This window comes from Phalacrocorax carbo, chromosome 5 (assembly GCF_963921805.1).
Source record: "Phalacrocorax carbo chromosome 5, bPhaCar2.1, whole genome shotgun sequence".
NCBI classification, from domain to species: Eukaryota; Metazoa; Chordata; class Aves; order Suliformes; family Phalacrocoracidae; genus Phalacrocorax; species Phalacrocorax carbo.
The window spans coordinates 35,817,320-35,838,611 of record NC_087517.1 but is presented as its reverse complement, the minus strand read 5'-3'; the positions used below and the strand labels follow the sequence as shown (position 1 = coordinate 35,838,611).

At 39.4% G+C, this 21,292-nt stretch overlaps 1 protein-coding gene across 1 annotated transcript; it reads left to right on the top strand.

Annotated features, from left to right (window-relative positions):
* The first annotated feature begins 2,941 nt into the window (after positions 1-2,941).
* On the top strand, positions 2,942-21,167 carry WDR75 (WD repeat domain 75). Its single transcript, XM_064452015.1, has 21 exons — positions 2,942-3,064; positions 3,194-3,323; positions 4,232-4,297; positions 4,965-5,058; positions 5,781-5,905; positions 6,232-6,302; positions 6,861-6,977; positions 7,559-7,647; positions 8,468-8,626; positions 8,967-9,026; positions 9,116-9,231; positions 9,728-9,900; positions 10,345-10,508; positions 12,680-12,863; positions 14,752-14,846; positions 15,267-15,362; positions 15,967-16,136; positions 16,722-16,781; positions 17,914-18,057; positions 18,138-18,229; positions 20,187-21,167. Exons 1-21 carry the CDS (start codon positions 2,976-2,978, stop codon positions 20,392-20,394), a joined length of 2,502 nt encoding a protein of 833 aa, XP_064308085.1. The 5' UTR covers positions 2,942-2,975; the 3' UTR covers positions 20,395-21,167.
* The last annotated feature ends 125 nt before the right edge of the window (positions 21,168-21,292 follow it).

Sequence of the window (21,292 nt, the reverse complement as noted above, 5' to 3'; positions counted from 1 at the left end):
TAACATATACAAAAGTAATTTTATTTTAACCTACAATGTTAAAAAAATAAATGTTTCAGAACTACAAGTGTATTCTCTGCAACTAGTTTACCTAGAATTATTTACACAGTCACACAGTGAATTCTAAATGCAAACAAATCTTTGGCCAATACGTGAACTATTTGCTCAATTCATTGCAATACATTAAAAAAAAAACCAAAAACCAGTTGTAAAAATTACACCTTGTAATACTTACAATCACTACTGAAAGAATCACAAATTAATTCCTCCTAAATAACCATCAGGCTGAATGCACTAGACTTCTTACTGAATCAAAACGTTACTTTGGGAGAGACAAAGGCAATTTTCTTCAGACTTGCACAAACATGAATTTTATATACTGGAAATGTACTTTGAAACAAATACATCAGAAAACTGTACAAAGCCCCGACTTCAACCAAATGACAACAAGCACCAGGTTAGATCAGTTTTGCTCCTCACTCACTTGAATACCACAAACCAGACACTTTCAGCCTCTCCTACTGCCTCAACCCCTCACAACTGCTACAGGTAAGCTTTGGTTCTTTATAGACCTATGCACCAAGCCACACCTTCCCCACTTAAAAACACATGTTATGACACTGAACTAAAAGGCTGAGTGCATTTAAAAAAAAAAAAAAACAAACTACTTTTTTTTAAACACACAGGACTGCTAGTAAATTTATGGCAACCATTTAATTTTGAATACAAATATATTTTAGACTTTTTTAAAATGAAACTCTGGGAAAATACTATCAGTTTTTTCATGAAGTGAGACCTGACCATAAGTTGTATACATAACCTTACATTTCTTAAATACGAGACAAGGTTTTAATGATCAAATTTCTTTTCATAGTAGAAATACCTTCAAATGGATGAAAAATATGTCGATACGAAGTTTAAACAGAACAAAAAAAAAAAAGAGAAAGGAGTAGAAAAGGAACATATAGCATAGGGTAGGAGCACAGATGGACAAAATAAACCATATGCCTCAGGTACCAGTGCAGAACACTGTTCCCCCACAGCAGAGTCATTGCTTTCAGCACTGGGTTTCTCTGCTTCCAACAGCACAAATTAATTCCTATTTTCCTTCCCATGCTTAAGCATTAGAACCCAGTAATGCAGCTAAAACTAATGTGATTTCAGTAGCAAAAGAACATTTGGTAGTTTTGATATGGGGTTTTTCTCACCTGCAGATGCACTGTCTGATTGTTCTAAGTAATGCTGTCCAAAGATATTAGTAGTGCTATTCTAAATATAGAACACTGCAGTGAATTGGATTTCATCGCTATAGTACACCTGATATTTACCCTCCTAGTTTGGCGGTAACCTTGAGTTCTATGTGGTTTATTAATTCAAAGCTTATGACTGATTCTAGAAATGAAATGTGCATTACAACAGTATAACAAAAACATATGTGTTAAGATGCACAAGGTATTTGCCTTCTCCTTCATCAAGGAGAAAGTTAACATGCCGAGTTTCTGGGTTTTAACTAGGCTTGACTAGATTTAGAGCAGACTCAGACTGAAGATATAATAAAGACTTTTCTTATTCACATAATAAATGTGGATTAGATTAAAGGGACGATGCTTTCCTTGAGACCTTGCTTTTTCCCCCACGACAGGCTTTACTCTGCATCTGCGGCTCAGAACTCAGTCATGTCATACTGTCCCACAGAGGAAGAGCATGAGAGCGCATCTGCCTTCACTTTCTAAAACATTCACGAGAATGTGAATGACACAGCTGCTAAGCCCAAAACCTGTAATTAGTCAGAACTTGTAAATTCTGCTCTCAGCTCCAGGAAGTGCCTACTGTTTATTGTTAAAGCATTTGAGATTAGGAGCCAAGTTTCTGGATGCATTATGCTCTCTCACACCCATAACCAGTTCCCTATAACCACAATACTCCAATGCATGTGCTGGTCTCCCAACACAATCCTCACTTAACCTCCAAATTAGATTAAGTCAGAAATTAGGAAAAGGACATGACTTGACCTACAGCAGGGTAATCATGACTAGCCCTCCGGAATGCACCTGTTATTGTTAAGTGGGACTGCTTAAAAATCAATTACAAGCATACCAGAGAATGCTTCAATAATATAAACAGCAGCCAAAAATACACAGCTGTGTTACAATTGTAACTACTCTTCTAAAGGAGAAGCAAAGGGCCCAGACATCATAAATTATGGCTTATTCCAGACATTCAGATCGCTTCTGACAGGTTTCCTTCAGACATGAGAACATTATGCCCTCAGTAACTCAGCAAACCCACCATTAGTCCAAATCAGTGAATGATCAGGGCTTTAACAAAACACACCTACTTATTTTTTACGCTCAGTCTTTCCTGCCCACTTAACTAAGGGAGTTTTGCGTTTTTTCCCGTCAGATTATCGTACCCGCGCAATTCCAGACCCAACCGCAGGGCTTTCCCTCGCAGTCGCCTGCCAGCCTGTGCAACCCCCTGCAGCGCCGCTTCAAGCCGCCAGCCCCGGGGGACCAGAGAAGACCTGAGCGAACCAGAGGTGCGGCGCACCCGCAAGGCGCCTGCCGGCCGATACGGCTGGAGCCGAGCGGTACCGCTCCCTCCCGGGCTCCCTCCGTCCCGAGAACGGAGGCGAGTGGCCGGGACCAGGCGAGGGTTCTGCGGGAGGGCTGGAGTCGGCAGCGGTCAGGATCCCCGCCACGGGCAGCGGCCGGGGGCCAGCACTCCCCTCAGGGCCCCGAGAGGGACGTTATCGCCCAGCAGCCCGCCCTGACGCGGCGCGAGGACGCGCGAGCAGCCCGCCCTCAGCGCGTCACAGCCGAGGAGCCAACCAACGCCAGGCTGCCGCGGCCGCCACGCCGGCGGCGGGCGGAACCGACGGGGGAAGTCCGAGTACCATAGAGTCCTGAGGGGAGGGTGGGGAAAGAGCGGCTGCCGGCGCAGGGGTGAAAGGTCGGGGGTTCCGCTTGGGGAACATGGTGGCGCCGGCGACGCTCCGCGTGGTGCGATGCGGCGGCGGCGGCGCCCTCCGCGGCGCCAGGGCCGTTTTCTCCGCCGATTCCAAGCAAGTGGGGCCGGGGCTAGAGTCGGGACCGTCCGCCTGTGGGGCGGGTGTGGGGGCAGCCGCCGGGTGGTGCCGCCGCGGCCCGCCGCCATCCCGCAGGCGGCGTTTGACGGCTTCCCTCCCTTTCAGGTACCTGCTGTGCGCCTCCGGCGACTTCGTGAAGGTGTACAGCGTGGCCACCGAGGAGACGCTGCGGGTGATGGGGGGCCACGCCGGCCTGGTGACGGGTATCCAGCTCAACCCGCACAACCGCATGCAGGTCTGCGGGGCCGGGGGTGGTATGGGGGCGGGGGTGGCGGGGATGCTCCGACTGTGGGGGTGCCGGGGTGCTCCTGCCCTCTCGGCCCAGCCTGGGGGCCTCTGCTGGGGCTGTCCCTGCTGTTTGGGGGCTGGCTGGAATCTGAGAGCGACCTGGAAGCGATTATAGCCTTGTTGAGCTAACGTCTCTCCGAAATCTGCCTGGAAGGGTAAACGTTATATCTGTTTTCTAAAAAAAAAAAATAAAAATTGTGAAACGTCATGTGAGTTACAACAGCAAAATGGGAATGTCAGCAAAATTTCCTCTTTTTTATTATTGAAGTGGGAAAAGAAGCATGTAAGAAAATCAGCGACATTTAGTGTGGTTGGTGTTTGCCCCTCTCCACCTACTTGATACAGATGCAGATTTGGCTAAATGCCTGCAATTGCCCAGTGGCTGTTTGACTACCTGCCTACCCTCAGTCTGTCTTCTCTGTTCATTGCCGCTCCTGCTCTGGCTTTTGGTTTGCTTGGGGTTTTTTTCTGGTGCCTATATATAAACAAGAATGATTTGCCAGCATAGGCTGTATCTGCATATTACCGATGCAAAGTACGATGCAAGTGTTGATAGATGTGGGCCTAATAGATATCTGTGCATGCTTTGCTAATCTCAAGTGACTGAATAGAAATACCTCTTGTTTCTTTCATGCTTCATGAAAACGTATATTCCAAACCAGAATAATAGTGTTGTCTTTCTATTGCACTTTGTTTGAAGGTAGCACAGAGCTGGTCTGTGTCCTGTACTATTGGTGGTTCAGCCATTTGGAATCACAGTTCCATCGATCAATCCTTCAACTTCTAAGCTGTGATTTCATGTTAAAGCTGGCTTTGACATATTACTTTAATTTATGTGTATTTTTTTTTCCTCAGCTATATTCTTCCTCTCTTGATGGCAGCATTAAGCTGTGGGACTTCATGGATGGGATTCCCATTAAAGTATGTTGAGTTATTCCTGTTGAGCACGTGTCAAAATTATTCTTGACCTATTGGTAGTAGAACAAGGATTTCAGCAGCTGTTACTACAAATGGTCACAAATCAGCCTGGGACGTGTTGTTCTGCCTTTAACACAGCCTGAAAGCCATGGATTTATGGCAGCAATAGAATGTGGTAAAGAATGTGAAATTCATGGTGACACAGAATCATTTGGGGAAAAAGATGGGACATGGACTGACACTTTGCTGCAGTTCAGAGTTGAGTGTAACCCTTAGGGAGTGTGGTGCAGTTTGTGATGTGTCAACAGGAATTTATATGATGGCTCGAAAATGTGGGCAGCTACTAACTGTCCTGTTGCTCCTATTTTCTGCTACCTAGAGGCACGTTCCTATAGGTGGGCCTTCTGCTTTATGTTAGGGGTAAGGTACCTTCAGGTTTTTCAGTAAATCTCATGTCTCATATATTATTAGTACTGTTTTAATGTTTGTATTAGTCCTTGATAGAATAAAGGTCTTTTTATTTGTCTTAGAATTGAGCATTTTAATTAATACATCCAGGTTTCTTTAAAGCACATGTGTTTCCTTATTGGAAAAACTTAGTATTATTCACTCTTGAAAACCATACACACAAGTCTAAGAGCTGCTGATCTCCTCCTCTTTTTATCTTCAGACTTTCACTGTAGGATCCAAACTTCTGGCACTGTACACACTTGCTAGTTGTGAGGACTCAGTGTTTGTTGTCATTCCCAAGAGGGGTGAAAGAGGTACAGTATGATTGCCATCATCCTTGTCATCTAAGTCATTCTGTGTCTAAGCTGCTGTCATGTCAGCAAATGGTATGCTGCAAGAATGTGCTTTACTGTATTAATTTTGAAAATATTTCTTAAATCCTATGACAGATATCTGCAGTCCTGCATTTTGTACCTTTTTTCTGTTTTTATTTTATGACATTTCTCTAGAAGAGTGCTTCTCTTCTTTTTTGAGGGATATACTGCATGTATCTGATGTTGTAGATGAATTAATCTGTAAGCAGTGCTTACCATAATATAGGGTACGCTACAGTACTTGAGACTACTCTTCTACCTTAAGCAGTATTAACATAAATAGACTTTATTTAACAGCATGCCTAGATATTTTTTCCTAGAATTTTGTCTGAAATAAATATAAATATAGCTTGACCTTACACCTACTATATTGCTACGGATGTCACTTCAGAGCAAGAGAAAATATGCAACTTTGCTTGGTTTCTGCTTACAGTTGTAGCGGTATCCACTATCTAGTCCTCAATCTTCAATACTATTGTTTCAGTCAAAATACCTGTAAAAATTAGTTTTTGAAAGGCATTACAAACTTTTTCAAACTTATAAAAATATTGGAAGGCACTAACATGTTAGTTTCAATGTAGAAGGAATGTAAATCCCCTTGCTAAGGGGGTATATAAACTTGCTCATAAAAGTGTTTGGATAACAGATTTTCCTTTGGTCAGATACGTTCCAGCTGGTCTCAGTTAAGCTGACAAAAGCAGCAGGCCAAGATCTGGAAGCCAAGGAACTGTCGGTTGTTTTGGATGGTGTGGATGCGTCACCAAAGTGTATTGCGTTTGGAAGAGAAGTATATTCACATTTTGGGTTTTTTTTCTTACGTTGGGTGTTGGTTCGTTGGGGTTTTTTTTTTCCCCCTCAGATGAACTGTATGCTGTTTATGCTTTTATACAAGCACAGCGGCACTGAAACAAAACTGAAATTAAATGAGTCTGTGTAAACCTATGCTTTCTTTTATTAAAAAAATCCCACCACCTATAATAGGAAAATATTTATTTAACATCAGCTTATATGTTGTCTCCAATTTTAGGTACTTTGTGGTCAAACTTTATTTTTTTTCCTTTCATGTGTAAGAACATAATCTGTACGTCCTAAGTTGTTGTTTTACTATACCAGGGTGAATATGTGGCATCAGTGAAGGAGGTCAATCTCCAAGTTTATTTTTTTAAACAGAAACAGTTGAACAGGTAAGAATGAAAATTTCACCTATTGATTCAGTCTGATACATCATAAATGTTAGTTAATTGGTGATGAGTGCACACCCTATTTTATATTTGTCAGCATCCATTTGGTTTTATGCTGGAGGGATGTAGTCAGTATATAAGAAGCTGCCCACAGAGGCAGCCAGTGAGGAGCTCCAGTAGCAGTGGTAGCCTGTCTTTTCAGCTCAGGCATGTATTTTCTTCAGGTAAATGCTTAGGCTGATGCTGGACTGAAACAAGTGACATAGTTTGGTCGAGGCCAAAACAGAGGCTGGAGGAGGAATGGAAGGTGGTAGAAGAGAGAGACAAAGGAGGAAAAATCTTTCAGCTTGACTGAAGGCAAAGAACTAATGAAATAAAAGAGAAAAATATGTCTGTCACTGTTTTTTTGGAGGGTTCATGTAACTGTAACAACTTGGAGATATTTAATTCTGCTAGTCAGAATTTTTATGTGCATTACCTGATCCTTCTGAAGCTTTGTTTAAACAAAAGAAAAAGAAAACCCAATTAATGTAATTAAAGTTACTTTCTTAACTCTTGAAGGTTTTCTCTAAGTGCAATGAAGACAAAAAGTGGAAACAATCACTTCACCTGCGTAGCGTGCCATCCTGTGGAGGATTGTATTGCAACTGGCCATGCTGATGGAAAGATTCGTCTCTGGTATGCACATTTTCATTCAGCTGTACCCCATAAACTGACGTGACTGTAGGAATTAAGTGGAACCTGAGCAAAACAGTCTAATACGTCCTTAGCGTTGCCATTTTCAGAAGTCATGATGAACAAAGAATGGCAAGCCCTGTGAACCTGCAGCACTGACACTGCCTTCAGGGTACAGCTTCAGTTTAATGTAAAATGGGGGAATATTCCTATTAAGTTATGCTCCATGAGTCTAAACTGTATTTGAAAAAGGTAATGCAGGAGCAGCTGACGTAACTCTTTGTGGGCAAGTAGAGTACTAGGGAGAGCATGCTACTGGAATCGTGTGGTTAAGAACAATAAGCTTGCCAAGTTGCTCTGTAGCACTGAGTTGCTCAGTATGTGTCTAAGATGTGCGTGTGCACCAGGAAGGTGCCCAAAACGGGCTAGCACAGTTCCTCCCTGCCCTTCGCATCACTTAAGCATAAAAGAAACTGTAGTCTAGAAGTTAGAGGAAAGGGTGGTATACTTGATTCAATTCAGTATTTCCTTTCATTTCCTCTGTTACTGATGATGTGCTTAAAGAACTGTTCCTCCCCACGTAGGCGGAATTTCTACCACAAGAAAGAGTACACATTTTCCACACTGCACTGGCATCATGATACCGTCATGGATCTAGCTTTTTCTATGGAGGGTGAGTAAAAAAACAATAACAAAAAAAAGCCCACAAAAAAACAACCCCATAAGCGCTTTCAAAGTCAAAGACTTGCTGCGGGGAGGGAAAAATAAATAGAAGTTTGAGTTTGTCCGCTTACTAACAAATTAATTTCTAGAATTTAAATATGTCCAGGAAGGATCTGAAATAAAAATGGAAGCAGTTGAGGTTTTTTATATGTTTTGGTTGGCATTCATAATGTCAAATATCTACCTTCTGTGGTAGAATGTAAAATCTAAACCCTCCTCTTACCTCTTTTCCCCCACCTCCGCGCTCTCCCTATTTTTCATCAGTAATAGTGATGAGTTCTTGCCACAGTCTTACTTGCATCCTCATAAACCCAGCCAGTCTAGTCCGAGCTGAAACATAGTGGCAGAAATACAGTTAACTTCGATCTGAATTGCATGATCCGAACTATTCTCCTTAGGATATTTCTTACTGCAAAGTACTTCTGATAGAGTGTAGCTGAATTGTTCTCTTTCTAACACAACTACTCAGCTGATTCAGAAAGTAATGGGATCTACTATTCCCAAAGCATTGTTTAAATTTTACTGTAGGCACAAATTCTTGTTACTTAATTGCAGTTTCTCTAGCAATTTAACATGGGATAGTGAGAAATATATCTATGCATATTGTCCAGGCTAGATATGAGGAATAATTGCTTTGAATGTGAGGGTTTTAAGAAAGGTTTCTCAGAAACCTATGTTTGCCTGTCATTGTAAACATGTATGCTGATGATACTTTTTTTATTTTTTTTTTTTAACCGAAACCTATAACTGCACTTTTATTACTGGAAAAGGAACCAAATTGCTGAGTGGTGGAGTTGAATCTGTTCTAGTTCTGTGGCACAATGAATCAGACTGTCGGAAGGATTTTCTTCCTCGTTTGGGATCTGCTATTGAGTACATCTCCATGTCATCTGATGGCGCACTCTGTTGCACCTTGCATACAGACAACAGTAAGCCAAAACATATTTTAAGTGTCGCTTAATGCAAAATGGAATGCAAATCTGTATGAGCTTTACTTTTGTTAATTTCAGATTAATTAGTTACTACATAAAAGTTCAATATTGATCTGAAAGAACAGATCCTTGAAGTGATCTTTTGCTCTTTCATCAGTTCTGTGAATTTACCTGATGGCTGCTGTAAATTGGCTTTCCACCTTGATGTAGGGGTGTCATAAACTGAGAAAAGATATGCATATAGGATTAAACACAGTTGGTTAAGGTCCCTTCCTGATGGTGAGATGTGGTTACGTTGCAGAAGCCTTTTGTAAGATTTTATCTTTCTTCCTTTCAGGAATTACAATAATCAACAGCAACCTAAGATTTTGCAAAAGTATTCAAGGGCTAATCAAATGTAAGTACAATAAAATTTATCTTCCACTTAGAGGGCAGAATGTGTCACTTCCCATCTTGGGTCGTTTGTCATCTTATTTTTGTTTCCAGGTACAAATGTCAAGACTGGTCTAGTGGTTGATCCTAGGACTAAAGCTTTGGTCCTCAACGGAGAGCCGGGCCACTTGCAGTTCTATTGTCTCCAAAGCGACCAACAGCTGTTCAGTGTAAGTTGGATGGGCTTGTGCTAAAACTTTTAACTTATTCAGTCCAGTAAGTTATGCATCCAAACGTATCTGAAGACTTAATATGGCAAACAGGAAAAAAGCCAGCAGCTATATGGCGAGACTGGATTCTAAGCAGAGACGTTTTCAGCTTTGTCGCAAACTTCTTTGACATGTTAAGCATAGCTAAATGTTCACAGTTGAGTGGGTACTTCAAAACAGTGTGCTGTTCCTGGTAAGTGTCAAAAATTTCCAGGTAAAATCCCTCTCAAATATCTTTTTTTTTTTTTTTTTTTTTTCCCCTTCTCTTCTTTCCTACACTTAGCAGTACTGTGGAATGTACATGCCCTAATTATTCTTTCCCCACCTTTTTTTTCTGTGCCACAGCCTGGTCAGTTCTAGTCAGTGCTTTCAGAACATCCTTTCTCCATAGTTTTATGAATGATATCTCTAAATATACACTTGAATTTTGAAACGTAGTTTTGGTCTTGTTTTGCAGTTGGATATTGTGCAACGACAGTACATTCATCAGGCAGGTTTAAACCAAGCTGACTTGGTAAAAGTGGCGTTTAGTGCACAAGGCAAGTGGTTAGCAACAGTAGAAGAGAGAGAAGAAGTAACTGACCCTGAGTTACAGTTGAAGCTGTGGTTCTATGATGAAGAAACTCAAAGGTAATGATAATAGAGCTGGCCTTCTAGGTGTCAAAACCTAAAGTATCACACAGAGGCTTTGTCTTGCAAAGGTAGAGTTTTTCCAGATCAACTAATAAAATTCTAGGAAAGACCGAAGGAATTTACCATGCATGCTACATGCATCTGAAACAACACACAGAGTTGAAGTAAATACAGATTGGAAATAATTGCTCTGTATCTAATTTATTTACATTAATCAGGCAGGCTATTATAACCCATGGGATTTAGAATATTTGTGTGATACTTGGTTAGTGTGGAAGTGATCAGGGAAATCTGGTCTGCAAATGCGATACCATTTAGCTATATATTTAGACAGAAGTTGATTCCTCTTCTCCTTGCCCCTTCCAGAATCATCTTAGACTGAAATCTTCCACAAGTTCAAAATGACATAAAATGGCAAGCTTCTGTTTTCTTTTTCTATAGCTTTAAGCTGAATACTAGAATAAATATGCCCCATGATGACCACATAACAGACATATGCTTTCGTGACATGGATGAACCAGAAGATGACTCTCTGATATTGGTAACAGCTGGCAGAGATTGTGTGTTTAAAGTCTGGGTGATGATAGAAGACACTGATCCAGAGGGTAAGTACGGTCAAAATGTAACTTACTTGCTACCTTGTAACATGCTATAAAAATTCTGACCCTAACTTCATCCTTGCAGAACTAGGCCTCAAGTCCCATGCATTTAACTCTTTCTGCTGTTGCATGGAGTCTTGTGTCCTCCTGAGCATCCTCTGCGATGGAGTTCTCTCATAGTTTTGCAATATTATGGATTGGTATGAAATAGCAGAGACCTTGCTGAGCCTGTTGCAGAAGGGAATGGCAGCCTGCGTTGATTTATTTAAAGGATTGTTTGTGTTAATGATTTTTCCATGTTGGGAAAATGGATTTTTGTCATTCCTCTGGGTAGTTTTTGTGTTTGAGATTTCTGCTGAAGGGAGCAGGATGCAGAAATGTGTTATTCTGTTTTAGTTAACTTAGTGTAAAATAATAGCACTTTGCCATTCTGCAGTTCCACCACTTCAGAGTTCGGTGGTTTTTTTTTTTAACATCTTTCCTTCCCATTAGATATTTGTCCCAGAATGGATATTTAGGGTCCATTTCAAGATACTTCAGTATCTTCTACTTGGAAGTATCTTCCAAGATACTCAAGTAACCAAATTTCACCTCTCAAAATGCATGCTGATGTTCACCTGTTTCAGACAGAACATCTGAGGGACGTGTATTACCCTGTATGCCTTTGGATGTGAAATACTAAAGATTTCCCACATCTTAATTTCCTTTTACCTAACTGTTATTACGGTGCCAGGCACACTTAAGTGAGCTGGAACCTTGCTGCCACATGGGTGTCTTATCTTTTCCTGTTCCCAAATAGGTGTGGTAGTGGTCCTGCTGAACTGCTTTCAGTTTATTTATGTTTGCATTTTTCACAAGCAAGTGAGAACATGTTCAGAAGTACTTGTCAACTACTAAGGTTTCCATTTGTCAAGCTTATTTTGCCAAATTGGCTTTCCAAGCTGTTTGCCCCTCAGCAGGGGCTGCTCGTGAGAAGAAAAACAAAAGCTCACATTCATTTACTAGGAGTTATGCATGTACTTGCTTGATAGCAACTCTCTCAATGGTATCTGAAAGAGGTTTTTTTTTCTTTTTCTTTTCTGATTGTAAGACTTAATGGGGTCTGTTTGCTTCAACAAGATAGGTTTGTATCTGCTGACTGACCTCATCGGGGTGTTTCTGTGTGTGAGTGTGTGTGTTTTAAGTGACTATACAGAGTTCTGTTTCATGGCATGTGTAAAAGTACAAATTAGTGCTGACTTCTGTAGTGTGTTTGCCCAGGGGAGGCAAGGTAGGGATGCTCAGGTAGAGAGACTCAATATGCTGCAGGCTTCTTTTAAGCAAATATTAATAAACTAATTACTTCATATGTAGAATACACCCGGCATGTTTTTATTTGCAGCAGATCTCTCACTGTGCCTCTAGGTGGTGCCATGCAGTTTAAAGTAGTGAACTGTTTCTGGCTTTTTTTTTTTTACAGGCAGTTCTTTTAATCATCAACTCGTAGCCATTATATAAAGCATATCTTAGCATAGGGTGAACAACTTATTTTCCTTTCTTGCCTCATCCTACTCAAATGTTTCAAAAGCATGCTGTATGAATGTGCTTATACTGGGAAATGTATGTTATGTGGTAAGTACATCCCTTTGCTTCTGTTCATTTTATGGCAGTTATCAACAATGGGAAAGGTATCCCAACTGAGTGCACTGGCAGGTTAACCGAGAGAAGAAAGCATGCTGGTGGGTCACTTCGTGATCCTCAAACTTGATGTACATGAACCATGAGCTTTGTTGGACTCAAATGCAACCTGTGTTTAAATTTTTAGTAATGCTCACATTCTTGCTACAGTTTTAAAAGAACAGCGTGTTTCAGAACACTAGATGTTGAATCTACTTAAGTACCTTTTTTTCCTTTTATCTAACATCTGCCTATCTGAATGCACAGTTAATGTAGCTGGCAAAGTAAACATGAATATTGTACCATGTCAGTCTCATGTTCAGATGCAAAACTGAGGACACATGGAAAACCTACTAGTTGTTTCTTGTACTAGAACAGGACAGATTCTCTGTACCGCTTAAAAATGTAAGCCTTCTGAAACAAAACTATCTTGCTCTTGAGCCTGTTTTGCAGCCCTAATACGCGAATTCTTCTTTTGTTATGTATAGACTTGCATTAACTAGCTTGTTTATTCACTGCAGCACAGCAAAGTGTGAGCTGGAGCTGTGACTTCGTAGGCAGCTACCACAACTACCAAGCTACCAACTGCTGTTTCTCGGAAGATGGCTCTTTGCTTGCTGTTAGCTTTGAAGAAACTGTCACTGTATGGGATTCAGTTACTTGGGATCTTAAGTGTACATTTTGTCATCCACCTGGAAAAATAAGGTATGTTTTTCATCTGGCTTTTTATGTCTTACTTGAACTCTTGGAACAGAAAAAATCAATTCATAGTAGTCCAAGACCTTGTATATTTTCATATAAACATTGAATTTGACAGTCCTAAGTTCACATATAGAAAAGACTAAAATGGCTTTTAGGTGGCTGGTCGCTGACTGTTAAAAATAATAAAATCAGACTTTGCAGTTTCATCTTCTTCCTTGCTTATGACTCCTGTACCTCCCATACTTAAAATATGTCTTACTAGGCACACAGCGTTAATAGCTCATCTCTTTTTTCCTCATTAATCTAGGGACTAATCAAAGTACTGAAGAAGTATCAATATAAGACGTTTGTGATTTATGCATGTACACATGCATACAAATAAAAATTATATCAACCACAAAGCCATATTGACCTTATCTGCATTATCAAAGATATGTCTTGATCCTTGCTAACCTCTGTTGGAAAATCCATATTTGCCTAGCAGACTATCCCAGCATGCTTCATTGTGTGCTGTCATAATAAAAGACATCCTGAAGGCCTAGATACCATTCTGTTGTGTAAAGATAATGAGGACTGGCATAGATCGATGGTAGAGATAAAAGACAAAGAGTCAAAGAATAGGACAGCCTTAATATTGAGCTTCCTGGACTGTGCAAATATACAGCAGTTTCTGATCCAGGTAAAGTATCATTTTTCTCATTATAATCTTGGAAAAATAGAGCAATGGGTGACCTCACTGGTTCATGTACTCAATGTCTGTGGCAGATCTCTGTAACTAAACAATTTCTGAAGCAGGAAGATACTACAAACCTACTGTAGCATTCTCTTTCAGTGCTAAGGTTTTTCTAACTGCTTCTCAAACTTGCTTCTCAAAGTCATTACTGCAGAAATGTTAGAGGTGCTTCATATCCCACTTCCAGGAAACACCTAAAATGGAAAGCAAAATGTTGTGTGGTCACTATGTTTTAAAGACTCTGAGGCAAAGAATCATAGAGAGATTCAGAGATTTCTCGCTTCCATGTTTTTGTGGGTATGCTTGTAAGCTCTTCTTTTGTGTAATCCAGTCTGTTTTATTTATACTGGTCCTGTAAGATTAGAAATAGAGAAACATGATTCTAAAACTGGTCTGCAAGGGAAATTGTGGGAGGCATGTCAGCCACATCTTTACTGTATCTGTAGAGAAGACCTCTTTTGACAGCTTGGCACAGTGGCAACCTTTTCCCAGGCAGCTGCTCTTTTTGTAGCCCTTACTGGATGCTATACTAAAGGAAATAAATTACTCTAGGACTATATGAAGCAGCTGTATTAATTGCATAACTTCAAAGAGCTATGTTTTATATAGAAATTTGGTCCCTTATTAGCTTTTTGGAAAACGTTCTATAGCATTAGAAATCAAAAAGCTGCTCTGCTATTCTCAAACAAGAGAGTGAGAAATTAAAGTAAGTGAAAATAAATCACATGCTTCCGTCAACTGGAGCAGCCCATAAGAATATTTTTTTTTAACTGCTCCTTGATTTTAAATGCTTAGAGTAATAGTAGGAGTTCTTTAAATACAGCATTTATTTTCCAGTCCCAATGTGAACACTTACTAGTATTTATGGGTTTGTAACTTATTTAAGAGCTTAAAATCACTCCTTGAAATCAGAATGTGGTAGGAATGAGTAATCCTTATAGATTTATGCATACTTTTAAATCTCCCAGACCTATCTCATGGTTGTGTGTGAAGTTTCATGCCACTAGGGGTGAAAGCAAAAAGCAAGCTTCTCCTGATTTAAATACCAGAATTAAATCTTAACTGAATGTTTTTGTGACTTGTGAATCATTACTACCTAGAGGAAACAAAGACCAAATCTGAAGGTCATTAACTTGTTTTGACTTTTTACTTCTGTAGGAACATCTGCTTTGGGAGACTAACATGTTCCAAGTACCTTATTGGTGCCACTGATCATGGCTTTCTGTGTTGCTGGAACCTGCTCAGTTGTGCATGTAAGATCAGCTTAAATGTAGGCTCGCGTGGTAACATTTAACGCTTGCATTTATTATGAAACCTTGAAATAATCCTAGTTTGATTCCAAATTGATTCACTACAAAATGTCCTGTGGAAATGTAATGATTTTCAGACTTCAGTAAAGATAGTATCCTGTCTGGCATACATGTGCTTTATGTGCATAGTAAATTCTGTTAGATGGTCAATAACAGAATAACAGCTGGTATTTTCTGCATTTGTAGTAGTAGTTGATAATATTTATGTATTTTTATTCATCTGGGCATAAGTGAAGTTGCACACCTCTTCCAGAGGGTAAAGCCCTGTGTGTCATTCCCATTTGACCTTTTGTTTGGCAAAGTAGTGGGACAGAACTGAATGCCTTCTTTTCATGTCTGGCTGTTGCTGTGTTTGCTTTTCAGTGGAATGGAGTGCCCACCTCAATGTTTTAGTTTTGCAACCTGATCCTCTTTCAGAACATATTGCTGCTGTCTCATGGCTCTCAAAAGAGTCCAGCTGTAAGTACAAAGGCTTCTTTGACAAGTAGTAGTCAGTGGAATTTAAAACTGAAAGCAGAATTTCTAGAAGAGGTTTTCGTAGAATTCAGCCCCATGAAAGCCATAAGACAGCCCTGAGTCTGTGTTTGTACCTGTGGAAAGCTGAGCAACATCTGACAGCAGCAGTCAAGTAAAGCATGTTGGTTCCCCATCTTTTCTTCCAACAGTTAGTTTGTGGTACAGGATATAGACATAGCACAGGATTAACCATGTTCTCTGGGTGAAGGTGAGGGTCTTGAATGCTCTTGACCCTCTTCTGTGAATGCAAAACTGTGATTGAACTGTACAGCTATGTTTTAGAGATTTGACCGTAAATTATGATTACTCTTCCTAGAGCTACTGTTGACTAGAAAAGTTAATTTCCAGATGTGTTCTCTGGAGTAGAGTACTGTGAAAGGTACCTTCTGTTATGCAGTAAGGTTATCCAATAATAATTCCTGCAAACTAGTGCTTAAAGGCAATCCTGTCCAGCCTTTACTGGCTGTGATTCACAGGGCTGCTTTGACAGCTATCCAGGAAGGTAAGAATTTCATGATATAAAGAGATGATGTTCTTGGTTTTGCAGTGTTTGTGTTTAAACCAGATGAGCCACGGCCAGTCTATATCCAGAGAAACCTCTGTAAAGAAAAGATCCAACTTGCTGCCTTTGTTCCAAGAGACGAACCTGAAATGATTGGCTCAGAAAAATACCTTTGGCTAAGAAGATCCCAACTATTTTTTCTTACGGATACACAAGTAAGAAACAGTGATTGGCAGGTGGTTCCTGGGGGGGAAAGTATTTTCCTGAATGTGGACTGATAAATATTTGGAGTTCTGCTGTTGAGTGTAAGGGGGTTGTTTTTGTGATTTCAAGGCAGCATAAACCATGCTTTTTCTTTATTAGAAGCTTTGAACTGCCAAAACGGCTTTAGTTCAAAACTGATTATTTACTGATTTTCTACTGCTGATAGTTTCTGCTGCCTCGTTCATGCAATAAACTAGATAATTGGAGAACATTGCCTGTGCTGTTTAACTGAAACAACCACCTAGAAGCTGTATCATTGCTGATTATCCAAATGTGTCATACGATATCCAGTTTTCTGTGTAATACGCGGGTGGGTGGTTTTTTGTTTGTTTTCCCAAAAAGTTTGTGCAGAGACTCTAGGTCCATTCTTGCTTTCTTTCAATTTTCTTTATAAAATAGAGGAAGAGATGTGTTTGCCTCTTCCACTTGACTGGCAGAAGGTTTTGGGCCAGTTGGAAGCTTCTGTAGGCAAGGTATGGAAATACAGAAAGCAAATTTCACATACTATAACTCTACTACATCATTCTGTATTTTAGGATCTAATGACGCTTAGCACAAAGTCTCTAGAAGAAAGGCTTACACCATCAAGCAAACAGGTACCTCTTATGGAAGTTCTGGCAGAGATGTACAGAGCAGTTAAAACTTCTGTTGGTGTTCAGTGTGTCAGATTCAAATTCCCTTCTGTCATGAAAACGCCCACCAGATCCTTAGATGGATTCATAGGCACTTAGCTGAAGGGGCAGTGATCTCTATTTGCTTTGCCCTTTTTTTTTTTTTGACAGAATTTCTCTTTGTAAAAACCTTTAAAAAAAGAAGTATTAGTAAGCTAATCCCTCCTTTTCTCATTTCCCCTGAACAAAAAAAATGTGATACTTTGCTTGATATGTGTGACCTGAATCCTTTTAGGAAAAAAACACTTGATGTTTGAATAAGCTTTTTCCTTATCTTGGTTTCTTTAACACTTGAAACCTTGAGTGTGTGGCCTGAACTGTGCTTTCTGGTGAGGATGAACAGTTGTCAGTCAATTGTGACTTATCATTGAGAACGAATTTCATAATTACATTCCAGTATGTACTCCTGTGGAGTAGTAGTCTGGGAAATTCAGTCTCTTAAATATATGTTGAAAAAGTGATTCATACCCACTGAACAGAGTAAAACAGTAGTACTTGCTTGATTTGGTTGGTTAGATAAAATAGATCAAAATAGTAGTTAACATCTTTGTAAAACAAAATCTAATGGGAATGTGGTTACAAGCAGTTTCTTTGGAGGGTGGGGGAATAATTCCATACTCAAGATAAAGGTATGATGGTCTAGGAAAATGCCAGAAGGGAAGTTGCCGTGTTTTGCTTCCAGTTACATAATTAAATCATGCAGCTGATGATGCTGGGGTATAAATGATCTTTTAGTCATAAATGGAATCTGAAAGCCGTACTCAAGTTTTTCTGGCACACGCACCAACTTCTGTATTTGGAAGTTAATTGGTACATCAACAAATTAAAATCTGGTGTCCTTGAATCCAGATCCTGGAGAGTTTTATTACCTCTGTGTAGGACTCTCTCAGGATGCCCGGCAGAGAATGAGTACAAAGAGCCATATGGCTCAGTTGCGTTAAATTTGAGTGTAGAGTTTTGCCACCTAGGTTGATCCTGAATTTTGGTAACTCAAAATGAGATAGAACTTAAGATTTGTGGCACTAAAATTCTACTTAAAACTTTGATCTTCTTCAAGCTGGCAGTAGAAGAAAGTCTTCCTGTGACCCCATTTAGCTTGCTCTTGGGAAAGCACAGACATCAGCAATCACAAGAGGATACAGACCTTGGAAGACTAGTTGTTCGTAATAAGCATGGGCGAGACTCGCCTGCTGTCAAAGAGGTAGGAGTCATTACTGTAAGTGTACAAACAAAATCATGACAAACAAAAGCTTTCATAAAGCTTCTGTTTTATCTTTTCAGCTTTTGCACACTCCGGCACATGTTCTGCCATCTGCTTCCTTTCTCTGTCCTATATTTATTAATTCATTGCTCATCTCCAAAGAGAACAAAAGGTAAGAAAAATTTAAGAACTGTCCTTAGTTATTGAAGTTTTTTTTTTTTAATTATGTACATCTTTGTTTAAAGGGTAAAAGCAGTTTTCCAGCACTCCACTTTTCTGTTGATATAAGTTTCAAAACAACTCAGTTTTGGGGAGATACGTGGACTGGCTTTTTAGTCTATTGACTCTTTGGTTGCTGGGTTTTTTTGCTGCTGTTCAGCATAATGTGCTTGTAGGCAAAATGTTGCCTTTGGTACTCAAATGTTCTTTAGAATTTACCTTAATTCCAGGGATTTAATGTTTTTAGTAGTATTTTTGGATAAATGTCAGAGTCTCAACTTGATTTGATATTATGATGACTTCCTGCATAATTCTTGGTTTAGGTTTCTGGATACACCAAGAAGTTAGTCCTTGGGTTTAAGCTTAACAGTTTGTTTAGAACTCAAATTTCATTCCCAATTAAGCTACACAATACAAGTGTATACTGTGAAGACTGTTAGCTAAGCTTGTCTTACAACACATTAATCCCAGTTTAATGGAGTAGCTTGACAGGTACTTAAAATATATTGTAGCTTGCTCCTCTGAGATCGATGTTTGCTTCTACAAAATGAATGCAGGCACAGGAGTTATGACTGTAGTCTGGTACTAGGAATAATCTTGTCACTTACAGTGAAGCCATTTAAATGCATTTTTTGTTCGATCTATTCTTTAATGTGTTATATGAAACTCTGCCAAGCCAGAGATGAAAATGTGTCATTGGTATAAGCTGCCATTCTCAATTTGCAAAGACCAGTGCGACAATGGTTTACGCTGCCAGGGTTTACCCAGGAAAAAACCCACCAGTTCGAGTAGTTTTTGCACATGCATTGTATTCTGCCGCAACAGCAGTTCTCCTACGTTGTGTGGACCAGTATTGCGGGCTTTCTTACTGGATGACACAAGTAAGAGCCTTTTTGCCACATCAGCAAAACACTGGGAAAACCTAATACAAGGAATATATAGAAACTTACATGTAGTTTTAGTACTGAAGAAGTATGCTGGGAGTTCAGTGGCCTGTGTAAATATTTGCACATGTAGAACTTGTACTTTGACACTAGTAGTTAGTATGACTGTGGCTTTAAAGTTACATATAAGGGCTGTAGGACTGGGCTCTTGAAGACAAGAATATATCAATGTATAGATTAATTTCTTTTATTTTCCTTAGCACTATAATGTTAAAGTATTATTAAAAATGTTTCACCATTTACATTTTATAAGTGACTGTATTTGAACAGATGATTTTTAGGAGACCAGTACTGCTCTGCCATGCAGGTCATTCCTAATGAGATCCAAAATACTTATACAACAATAAATATTAATAAAAATATTAATAGTATTAATTGCCACATTGCAAATGGTAACTGTTCTATACAATTCTTTGGAATTATTCTTTCTACTTCAGCACAAGTTTAACTCTCAATCAGAAGGGAGCAGCCACTTTAAGAACCTCCCTACATTTAAAAAAAAAAAAAAAGCCACAAAACACCTTTTTTCTTTTCTAGTAGCACTCTAGGTATTGTAGCAATTTTTAAGACGAGGTAACCTTTTTCAGATTTGGAAGAGAAGAAGGGCCTTGAATATTGTCTCATCTACCAGTGTATTCAATGTTTCTAATCCTGTAGGAGCATGAGATTGTAACTTTTTACATAGCACTGATCTGCCTGTTCTGACATCATATATTTAGAGAGAGAAAAATATTTTGTTTACGTTTACTTAAAACAGAGGACAGCCATTTGAAAAACCACTAGTAGTAGAGATGGCAAGAGAAGTATAGTAGTTGGTAAGTAACCTGCGATTTAAAAAAAAAATAATCTAATGTTTAGTTAGTTATTTGCACAATGACTTACTCTTATAGTTTGTGATACTATAGTATGTGAAAGTACCCATTCATTTCAATAACTGGGTTGTTTTCCATCATTTTCCTCTTACAGTGCTGAAGAAGTTGCTGATGAAGTAGAAATGGAAAGTGAAAAACCAGAGGATGATTCAGATGAGGAAAGGGAAGTTATGGAAATGGAACAAGAAGATACATGTCCTATGGAATTATTAGGAGAGATGACATATAAACTGTCTAAATCCCAGGAAAAAGAACTAAGAAAAATAAGAAAAATGGACTACAGTTGGGTATCAGCTTTCTAAACAGGCATCTTGGGCGTTTTTATACTGTAAACTGAAGCTTTGTGGATTAAACATTCTTCAAAAAAATCTTTCCAGTCCTTTGGCCATAAATTTTAGCAGCCTCTGTTTCAATAAGGAGAACTGGAGGGAGGGATTAAAGTTTTGAAAAGATGGTTATGTTCCTAGTTTGTTAACTGCTTCTCTGTGACTGTAGAAAACATTTAACCTGTGGGTTTTTTCCCCTTGCAAATGTATTTAAAAGGCTAATAGCAAAATTGAGTTAATTATCTGACTTGTGATCAGTTAACAAAGTGACAGCTAAGCTGCTGAAAATCTCCCCCACTGAGGCTGGGCTACTGCTGCCAAAGCAACAGCAGCAAACAGCTTCAGTTAATAAGACTGCTTAGTTCAAGGTCTGGTAGGGGAAATCGGGATAGTTCTTAGTGCTGTATACAGATGAGTAACAAGTCTCCTTCTCAGAAGTTCCTGTCTAGCTGTTGAGACCGATGACAAATAGTTTAATACACGTGATTCTAGAATATAAATGCCTGCGTATCTGCTGGTGTTCATAGAGTACGGAGATTCTTAGACATAGGGCACCTACATGTATCAGAGCATAATGAAACTTTTCCAAATATCAAGAAAACTGCACCATGTAGAAAGAGATGTGTCTTTTCCTGACAGCCATCACACATCAGCTAGAGTTTCTATATATCACTTAACTGTACAATATCAGAGTATATAGTTAGTCTAAAGTAGTAAATTTGAAGGTCTAAAAGTAAATACAGTCCCCTGTGGTGTTACAGTATGAAGGCGAGCTGATGGAAACTGCACAGGTCACTAACAGGTCTGAGGAAACAATATTCTGCTAAAAATACTCAGATTGGAAATGCTAAAACCAGGAACGATAGTTCAGTTC

What these genes read in the sequence shown, in the direction of transcription:
- WDR75 (XM_064452015.1), top strand. Translation starts at nt 2,976, where the DNA reads ATGGTGGCGCCGGCGACGCTCCGCGTGGTGCGATGCGGCGGCGGCGGC. An exon ending in AAACAGAAACAGTTGAACAG is followed by an intron (nt 6,303 to 6,860) that starts GTAAGAATGAAA and finishes TAACTCTTGAAG; the next exon opens with GTTTTCTCTAAGTGCAATGA. An exon ending in TTACACCATCAAGCAAACAG is followed by an intron (nt 16,782 to 17,913) that starts GTACCTCTTATG and finishes ATCTTCTTCAAG; the next exon opens with CTGGCAGTAGAAGAAAGTCT.